The 9,539-nt window shown below is 52.3% G+C and overlaps 1 protein-coding gene across 1 annotated transcript; it reads left to right on the top strand.

The window, feature by feature from the left end:
* Positions 1-300: 300 nt before the first annotated feature.
* Positions 301-2,199, top strand: LOC127931569 (uncharacterized). Its single transcript, XM_052524709.1, has 4 exons — positions 301-720; positions 865-1,008; positions 1,157-1,393; positions 1,878-2,199. The coding sequence occupies exons 1-4, from the start codon at positions 301-303 to the stop codon at positions 2,079-2,081; spliced, it is 1,005 nt and encodes a 334-aa protein (XP_052380669.1). The 3' UTR covers positions 2,082-2,199.
* The last annotated feature ends 7,340 nt before the right edge of the window (positions 2,200-9,539 follow it).

Genomic DNA, 9,539 nt, shown 5'->3' with positions numbered 1-9,539 from the left:
GCTAAGGGCTGTTCTTAAGCACGACGCAACGTGGAGTGCCTGGATACAGCCGTTAGACGTGGTATATTGGCCATATACCACAAACCCCCAAGGTGCCTTATTGCGATTATAAACTGGTTACCAACGTAATTAGAGAAGTAAAAAGTAATGTTTTGTCATACCCGTGGCCCTTTGTCATACTCGAGCCCTGAATGCTGATTGGCTGACAGCCGTAATATATCAGACCGTATTCCACGGGTATTACTGCTCTATTTACGTTGGTAACCAGTTTATAATAACAATAAGGCACCTCGGGGGTTTATGATAGAAACCCCAGAGGTGCAGGTCTGTGGTTCAGCAGGACAGGACAGAGTAGAGCAGGTCTGTGGTTCAGCAGGACAGGACCGAGTAGAGCAGGTCTGTGGTTCAGCAGGACAGGACCGAGTAGAGCAGGTCTGTGGTTCAGCAGGACAGGACCGAGTAGAGCAGGTCTGTGGTTCAGCAGGACAGGACCGAGTAGAGCAGGTCTGTGGTTCAGCAGGACAGGACAGAGTAGAGCAGGTCTGTGGTTCAGCAGGACAGGACAGAGTAGAGCAGGTCTGTGGTTCAGCAGGACAGGACCGAGTAGAGCAGGTCTGTGGTTCAGCAGGACAGGACCGAGTAGAGCAGGTCTGTGGTTCAGCAGGACAGGACAGAGTAGAGCAGGTCTGTGGTTCAGCAGGACAGGACAGAGTAGAGCAGGTCTGTGGTTCAGCAGGACAGGACCGAGTAGAGCAGGTCTGTGGTTCAGCAGGACAGGACAGAGTAGAGCAGGTCTGTGGTTCAGCAGGACAGGACCGAGTAGAGCAGGTCTGTGGTTCAGTAGGACAGGACCGAGTAGAGCAGGTCTGTGGTTCAGTAGGACAGGACCGAGTAGAGCAGGTCTGTGGTTCAGTAGGACAGGACAGAGTAGAGCAGGTCTGTGGTTCAGCAGGACAGGACAGAGTAGAGCAGGTCTGTGGTTCAGCAGGACAGGACCGAGTAGAGCAGGTCTGTGGTTCAGCAGGACAGGACCTGTGGAGTAGAGCAGGTCTGTGGTTCAGCAGGACAGGACAGAGTAGAGCAGGTCTGTGGTTCAGCAGGACAGGACCGAGTAGAGCAGGTCTGTGGTTCAGTAGGACAGGACCGAGTAGAGCAGGTCTGTGGTTCAGTAGGACAGGACAGAGTAGAGCAGGTCTGTGGTTCAGCAGGACAGGACCGAGTAGAGCAGGTCTGTGGTTCAGTAGAGCAGGTCTGTGGTTCAGCAGGACAGGACCGAGTAGAGCAGGTCTGTGGTTCAATAGGACAGGACCGAGTAGAGCAGGTCTGTGGTTCAGTAGGACAGGACCGAGTAGAGCAGGTCTGTGGTTCAGTAGGACAGGACCGAGTAGAGCAGGTCTGTGGTTCAGCAGGACAGGACAGAGTACAGCAGGTCTGTGGTTCAATAGGACAGGACAGAGTAGAGCAGGTCTGTGGTTCAGCAGGACAGGACAGAGTAGAGCAGGTCTGTGGTTCAGCAGGACAGGACGGAGTACAGCAGGTCTGTGATTCAGCAGGACAGGACAGAGTAGAGCAGGTCTGTGGTTCAGTAGGACAGGACCGAGTAGAGCAGGTATGTGGTTCAGTAGGACAGGACCGAGTAGAGCAGGTCTGTGGTTCAGCAGGACAGGACAGAGTAGAGCAGGTCTGTGGTTCAGCAGGACAGGACAGAGCAGGTCTGTGGTTCAGTAGAGCAGGTCTGTGGTTCAGCAGGACAGGACAGAGTAGAGCAGGTCTGTGGTTCAGCAGGACAGGACAGAGTAGAGCAGGTCTGTGGTTCAGTAGGACAGGACCGAGTAGAGCAGGTCTGTGGTTCAGTAGGACAGGACCGAGTAGAGCAGGTCTGTGGTTCAGTAGGACAGGACCGAGTAGAGCAGGTCTGTGGTTCAGCAGGACAGGACAGAGTAGAGCAGGTCTGTGGTTCAGTAGGACAGGACCGAGTAGAGCAGGTCTGTGGTTCAGTAGGACAGGACCGAGTAGAGCAGGTCTGTGGTTCAGCAGGACAGGACAGAGTAGAGCAGGTCTGTGGTTCAGTAGATAAATGAGATGTGATGTGTGGTGACTGACGGCCCTGTGCCGTGCTCCTGGCTGACTGTCCACCTTCCCACTGTCACTGTTCTGTCCACTCAGCGCTGTGGGGGGGGGGGGCAGCAGAAGCATCAATTATTGAGGATGAAGAGGTGTATTTAGTGAACGTTCCTCTTGAATGTCTGTAATGAGATGTAGTGGTGTGTTCTAAAGGAGAGGAAACCATCAGACAAATTGCTGCTAGATGGATAGTTAGCTGGTATGTGCTGTAGAAACCAGTCGGACATTGTGGCTCTGGCTAGGAGGACATTGTGGCTCTGGCTAGGAGGGCATTGTGGCCCTGGCTAGGAGGGCGTCGTGGCTCTGGCTAGGAGGGCGTCGTGGCTCTGGCTAGGAGGGCGTCGTGGCTCTGGCTAGGAGGGCGTCGTGGCTCTGGCTAGGAGGGCGTCGTGGCTCTGGCTAGGAGGGCGTCGTGGCTCTGGCGAGGAGGGCGTCGTGGCTCTGGCTAGGAGGGCGTCGTGGCTCTGGCTAGGAGGGCGTCGTGGCTCTGGCGAGGAGGGCGTCGTGGCTCTGGCTAGGAGGGCGTCGTGGCTCTGGCTAGGAGGGCGTCGTGGCTCTGGCTAGGAGGGCGTCGTGGCTCTGGCTAGGAGGGCGTCGTGGCTCTGGCTAGGAGGGCGTCGTGGCTCTGGCTAGGAGGGCGTCGTGGCTCTGGCGAGGAGGGCGTCGTGGCTCTGGCTAGGAGGGCGTCGTGGCTCTGGCTAGGAGGGCGTCGTGGCTCTGGCTAGGAGGGCGTCGTGGCTCTGGCGAGGAGGGCGTCGTGGCTCTGGCGAGGAGGGCGTCGTGGCTCTGGCGAGGAGGGCGTCGTGGCTCTGGCGAGGAGGGCGTCGTGGCTCTGGCGAGGAGGGCGTCGTGGCTCTGGCGAGGAGGGCGTCGTGGCTCTGGCTAGGAGGGCGTCGTGGCTCTGGCTAGGAGGGCGTCGTGGCTCTGCACAGCTGATGGCCTGTTCCCTGGTGTATCGCCTCGCTCTCTGCTCTTAATGGGGGTCAATTTCAGGCCTGTCGGTGTCTAACTGCTGATGGACCCTCAGAGGAGCAGGAGAGAGGGATGTGACTAAGAAGAGGGTAGGAAGGAAGAGGAAGAGAATAAGGAAGAGCGAACATGTCTACTTCAACAAAAATGTATATTAAAAAAACGACCTCAGCATATCCTCTCTGCCCCCTCCTTCCCGCCACCATGCAGTAGGCCAGCTTTAGGAACAGGTCTGTTTTCCCCTAGTTGATATGTTCTATCGCAGTGTTGTTGAACAACAAGCCTAAAGCTTTAGACCCATAACGTGGAACCCTTAAGGCCCCTTGACTCTGTGACCTTTATGGTTTTAGCTCAGTTATACAACCCTGTTGTTCAGTCGCACTGAATCCAATTCTAACTAACTAACCCAGTTGGGATGTCCTTAGAAATGACACCCTCATTCCATACAAGGAGAATGGAACCTCAAAACAATGTCATTTTACCTGTTGTTGTTTTCGTTAGCTCCCCAAATCAACACCTGTGATTACTTTATGCCTCGCTGTATGTCTCTCTCATGTCAATATGCCTTGTATACTGTTATTTAGGTTAGTTATCATTGTTTTAGTTTGCTGCGGAGGCCCTATTTCCACTCATTATACCTCTGATACCTCCTTTGTCCCACCTCCCACACATGCCTTGACCTCACCCATTATAACCAGCGTATCCAGAGATACAACCTCTCTTATCATCACTCAGTGCCTGGGCTTACCTCCACTGTACCCACACCCCACCATACCCCTGTCTGCACATTATGCCCTGAATATATTCTACCACGCCCAGAAATCTGCTCCTTTTATTCTCTGCCCCCAACGCTCTAGGCGACCAGTTTTGATAGCCTTTAGCCGTACCCTCATACTACTCCTTCTCTGTTCCGCGGATGATGTGGAGGTAAACCCAGGCCCTGCATGTCCCCAGGCACCCTCATTTGTTGACTTCTGTGATCGAAAAAACCTTGGTTTCATGCATGTCAACATCAGACGCCTCCTCCCTAAGTTTGTTTTGCTCACTGCTTTAGCACACTCCGCCAACCCTGATGTCCTTGCCGTGTCTGAATCCTGGCTTATGAAGGCCACCAACAATTCTGAGATTTCCTTACCCAGCTACAACATATTCCATCAAGATAGAACTGCCAAAGGGGGAGGAGTTGCAATCCACTGCAGAGAGAGCCTGCAAAGTTCTGTCATACTTTCCAGGTCTATACCCAAACAGTTTGAACTTCTACTTTTAAAAATTAACCTGCTATCGACCCCCCCTCCGCTCCCAGCTGTGCCCTGGACACAATTTGTGAATTGATTGCCCCCCATCTAGCTTCAGAGTTTGTTCTGTTAGGTGACCTAAACTGGGATATGCTTACCACCCCGGCAGTCCTACAATCTAAGCTAGATGCCCTCAATCTCACACAAATCATCAAGGAACCCACCAGGTACAACACTAAATCCGTAAACATGGGCACCCTCATAGACATTATCCTGACCAACTTGCCCTCCAAATACACCTCCGCTGTTTACAATCAGGATCTCAGCGATTACTGCCTCATTACCTGTGTCTGCGGTCAAACGACCACCCCTCATCACTGTCAAACGCTCCCTAAAACACTTCTGCGAGCAGGCCTTTCTTATCGACCTGGCCCGGGTATCCTGGAAGGATATTGACCTCATCCCGTCAGTCGAAGATGCCTGGTCGTTCTTTAAAAGTCATTTCCTCGCCATCTTAGATAAGCATGCCCGTTCAAAATGCAGAACTAGTAACAGATACAACCCCTGGTTCACTCCAGACCTGACTGCCCTCGACCAGCACAAAAACATCCTGTACCACTGCTACTGTTACTACTACTGTTACTGTTACTACTGTTACTACTACTACTGCTGCTGCTGCTACTACTACTGTTACTACTAGAAATGTAGAACTAGTAACAGATACAGCCCTTGGTTCACTCCAGACCTGACTGCCCTCGACCAGCACAAAAACATCCTGTGGCGGACTGCAATAGTATCGAATAGTCCCCACTATATGCAACTGTTCAGGGAAGTCGGCAAAGGACAGCTTTTTCAAGCAGAAATTCGCATCCTGTAGCTCTAACTCCAAAAAGTTTTGGGACACTGTAAAGTCCATGGAGAACAAGAGCACCTCCTCCCAGCTGCCCACTGCACTGAGGCTAGGTAACACGGTCACCACTGATAAACCCATGATAATCGAACATTTCAACATGCATTTCTCAACTGCTGGCCATGCCTTCCTCCTGGCACTACTATAGGCCAGAGCGAGAGGGAAAGAGTCAGTCATATGGAGCCCATAGCAGTGAGGGCCTCTCCTGACTGAGGCCTGTCTGAACAGGCCTGATGCCTTCTCCTGACGAGCTGTTCCTCTGCTGACACTCAGCGGCCTTATACGCACGTGTACACAAGCCCCCGATCTTATCAAATAGGTTAGGTGCTATCGTGCCATTTTGTTTTGCACGCATGTGCAATGAACTAAAAGGTGATTCTACATACTCAAGACGGCCAAAATAGTAGAGGCCTAACTTTTAGAACACGCTGTCAACAAAATCATCTAGAACATTCTCATGTCTCTGCTTCTCTGTCGCCGCATGTCATACACACCAAAGCCGCCATCGTCCTCTCGGAAGAGTTGAATTTACACAGGAGAGACTTGACAAAGCAGCTACTTTCTTATCCAAACATTTGAGTGTTTTATGGCTGAGCGTCAGGAAACGAGTCATTGCGTGTACACAGCAACTAGGACGTCACAACCTACCTTTTTGTATGTCGTTGTCTTGGTGACAGTTGAGATGTCTTACCTTTAAAAAAATATATATATATAAATAGACTTAACAGTGGGAACAGAGAGCGCAATTTATTTTTCACATCACTTCTTCTAGTAACACTGTGTGAATAGTTCCAAGATAGTAAGGTTAGAAGTTATTAGCCATACAGCTGACCTTCACCCTCTGTGTACAGCTCCCTTCCTCATCCCTCGAACACCCTGACTGGGTGGGGTGTGGTGTTCCAGCTCTTTCCAACTTCCTCCACCTTTCCCAACACAACTATCTGTGGCCTGGGGCAATTCTGACATCACCACCACAGCGTTCATTCTGTTTCACCTTTTCTCCTCAACATCACCACAGCGTTCATTCTGTTTCACCTTTCCTCCTCAACACCACTCCAGCGTTCATTCTGTTTCACCTTTTCTCCTCAACATCACCACAGCGTTCATTCTGTTTCACATTTACATTTACATTTACATTTAAGTCATTTAGCAGACGCTCTTATCCAGAGCGACTTACAAATTCACCTTTCCTCCTCACCACCACTACAGCGTTCATTCTGTTTCACCTTTCCTTCTCAAACTGTTGTTTTCACCCGATGGGGAGCTCCTCTTCCCTCTCCTGTCCACAAAGGTTTCATACTCTCTCTCTCTCCCTGTTGTTGTTGCCTTCATAATCATCTGTGTGTCAGGCCTGGCAGCGTGTCCTCAGTCTGACGATATAGTGACACTACGGCTCAGTCTCCCTGCCTCCCAGGGATCAGTCTGTTGATGTTTTTGTTTCCCCTATAGTCTTCCTCTTCCTCCTGTCCATCCTCCTCCTCTCCACCCTCTTCCTCCTCCTCCTCTCCACCCTCCTCCTCCTCCTCCTCTCCACCCTCCTCTCCACCCTCCTCCTCCTCTCCACCCTCTTCCTCCTCTCCATCCTCCTCCTCCTGTCCATCTTCCTCCTGTCTACCCTCTTCCTCCTGTCTACCCTCTTCCTCCTCTCCATCCTCTTCCTCCTCTCCATCCTCCTCCTCCTCCTCTCCATCCTCCTCCTCCTCTCCATCCTCCTCCTCCTCTCCATCCTCCTCCTCCTGTCCATCCTCCTCCTCTCCACCCATCTTCCTCCTCTCCATCCTCCTCCTCCTCTCCATCCTCCTCCTCCTCTCCATCCTCCTCCTCCTCTCCATCCTCCTCCTCCTCTCCATCCTCCTCCTCCTCCTCTCCATCATCCTCCTCCTCCTCTCCATCCTCCTCCTCCTCTCCATCCTCCTCCTCCTGTCCATACTCCTCCTCTCCACCCATCTTCCTCCTCTCCATCCTCCTCCTCTCCATCCTCCTCCTCCTCTCCATCCTCCTCCTCCTCCTGTCCATCCTCCTCCTCCTCCTGTCCATCCTCCTCCTCCTCCTCTCCATCCTCCTGTCCATCCTCTTCCTCCTCCTGTCCATCCTCTTCCTCCTCTCCATCCTCCTCCTCCTCCTCTCCATCCTCCTGTCCATCCTCTTCCTCCTCCTCTTCCTCCTCCTCTCCATCCTCCTCCTCCTCCTCTCCATCCTCCTGTCCATCCTCTTCCTCCTCCTGTCCATCCTCTTCCTCCTCTCCATCCTCCTCCTCCTCCTCTCCATCCTCCTGTCCATCCTCTTCCTCCTCCTGTCCATCCTCTTCCTCCTCTCCATCCTCCTCCTCCTCCTCATCCTCCTGTCCATCCTCTTCATCCTCCTGTCCATCCTCTTCCTCCTCCTGTCCATCCTCCTCTCCATCCTCCTCCTCCTCCTCCTCTCCATCCTCCTCCTCCTCCTGTCCATCCTCTTCCTCCTCCTCTCCATCCTCCTCCTCCTCCTGTCCATCCTCTTCCTCCTCTCCATCCTCCTGTCCATCCTCTTCCTCCTCTCCATCCTCCTCCTGTCCATCCTCTTCCTCCTCTCCATCCTCCTCCTCCTCCTGTCCATCCTCTTCCTCCTCTCCATCCTCCTGTCCATCCTCTTCCTCCTCTCCATCCTCCTGTCCATCCTCTTCCTCCTCTCCATCCTCCTGTCCATCCTCTTCCTCCTCTCCATCCTCCTGTCCATCCTCTTCCTCCTCTCCATCCTCCTGTCCATCCTCCTCCTCCTCCTGTCCATCCTCTTCCTCCTCTCCATCCTCCTGTCCATCCTCTTCCTCCTCTCCATCCTCCTGTCCATCCTCTTCCTCCTCCTGTCCATCCTCTTCCTCCTCCTGTCCATCCTCTTCCTCCTCCTCTCCATCCTCCTCCTCCTCTCCATCCTCCTGTCCATCCTCTTCCTCCTCCTGTCCATCCTCTTCCTCCTCCTGTCCATCCTCCTGTCCATCCTCTTCCTCCTCTCCATCCTCCTGTCCATCCTCCTCCATCCTCCTGTCCATCCTCTTCCTCCTCTCCATCCTCCTGTCCATCCCTCTTCCTCCTCTCCATCCTCCTGTCCATCCTCTTCCTCCTCCTGTCCATCCTCTTCCTCCTCCTGTCCATCCTCTTCCTCCTCCTCTCCATCCTCCTCCTCCTCTCCATCCTCCTGTCCATCCTCTTCCTCCTCCTCTCCATCCTCCTGTCCATCCTCTTCCTCCTCCTCTCCATCCTCCTGTCCATCCTCTTCCTCCTCTCCATCCTCCTGTCCATCCTCTTCCTCCTCCTGTCCATCCTCCTCTTCCTCCTCCTGTCCATCCTCCTCTTCCTCCTCTCCATCCTCCTCTTCCTCCTCTCCATCCTCCTCTTCCTCCTCCTCTCCTTCCTCCTCTCCTTCCTCCTCTCCATCCTCCTCCTCCATTGGATGATGTTTTAAATCAAATCACTAGATCTAGAACTAGAACATTTATCGTTCAGCTTTTGAATCTTAGGAACTCCTAGACAGTGCAAATATATAGTAAAAGCGCATGCCTGTGTGTAAGTGTGTGTTTTCTTAGTTAACTTTTCCTTGTAAGCTTGTGTGTGTGTGTGTGTGTGCGCGCTCTGAGAGAGAGCCTCTGGGGTAAAGCCTGTTTGTTATGGTTCCCCACCCTTTGCCCTCAGACAACACTGCCAATTAGAGGGGTGGTTTATGTGTAAAAGCAGGAAGTATGTTCCTGTGCCTGCGCTGCTATTGGCTCACACCCACCGCCTCTCTTCCCAGGCTCTCTCTTTGGGGGGTTTACAGCCCTGAACACATGAAACGTAAACACACAGCTCACCTTTGATCGTCAGGAAAGAAAACACATTAAAATCCAGCAGAACACACGAGTGAGAGATGAGGAGCTGCCTGGGTGGGTGTAGTGTTAGTGGAATAGTGATAAGGTGGGTGTAGTGTTAGTGGAATAGTGATAAGCTGGGTGTAGTGTTAGTGGAATAGAGATAAGCTGGGTGTAGTGTTAGTGGAATAGTGATACGCTGGGTGTAGTGTTAGTGGAATAGTGATACGCTGGGTGTAATGTTAGTGGAATAGTGATAAGCTGGGTGTAGTGTTAGTGGAATAGTGATAAGGTGGGTGTAGTGTTAGTGGAATAGTGATAAGCTGGGTGTAGTGTTAGTGGAATAGTGATAAGCTGGGTGTAGTGTTAGTGGAATAGTGATAAGGTGGGTGTAGTGTTAGTGGAATAGTGATAAGGTGGGTGTAGTGTTAGTGGAATAGTGATAAGCTGGGTGTAGTGTTAGTGGAATAGTGATACGCTGGGT

This window comes from Oncorhynchus keta, chromosome 1 (genome assembly GCF_023373465.1).
Source record: "Oncorhynchus keta strain PuntledgeMale-10-30-2019 chromosome 1, Oket_V2, whole genome shotgun sequence".
NCBI classification, from domain to species: domain Eukaryota; kingdom Metazoa; phylum Chordata; class Actinopteri; order Salmoniformes; family Salmonidae; genus Oncorhynchus; species Oncorhynchus keta.
Note: the sequence above shows the minus strand (reverse complement) of the source record. Positions and strands in the feature narration are given on the sequence as shown.

What these genes read in the sequence shown, in the direction of transcription:
- LOC127931569 (XM_052524709.1), top strand. Translation starts at nt 301, where the DNA reads ATGATAGAAACCCCAGAGGTGCAGGTCTGTGGTTCAGCAGGACAGGAC. An exon ending in GACAGGACAGAGTAGAGCAG is followed by an intron (nt 721 to 864) that starts GTCTGTGGTTCA and finishes CGAGTAGAGCAG; the next exon opens with GTCTGTGGTTCAGTAGGACA. An exon ending in GACAGGACCGAGTAGAGCAG is followed by an intron (nt 1,394 to 1,877) that starts GTCTGTGGTTCA and finishes CGAGTAGAGCAG; the next exon opens with GTCTGTGGTTCAGTAGGACA.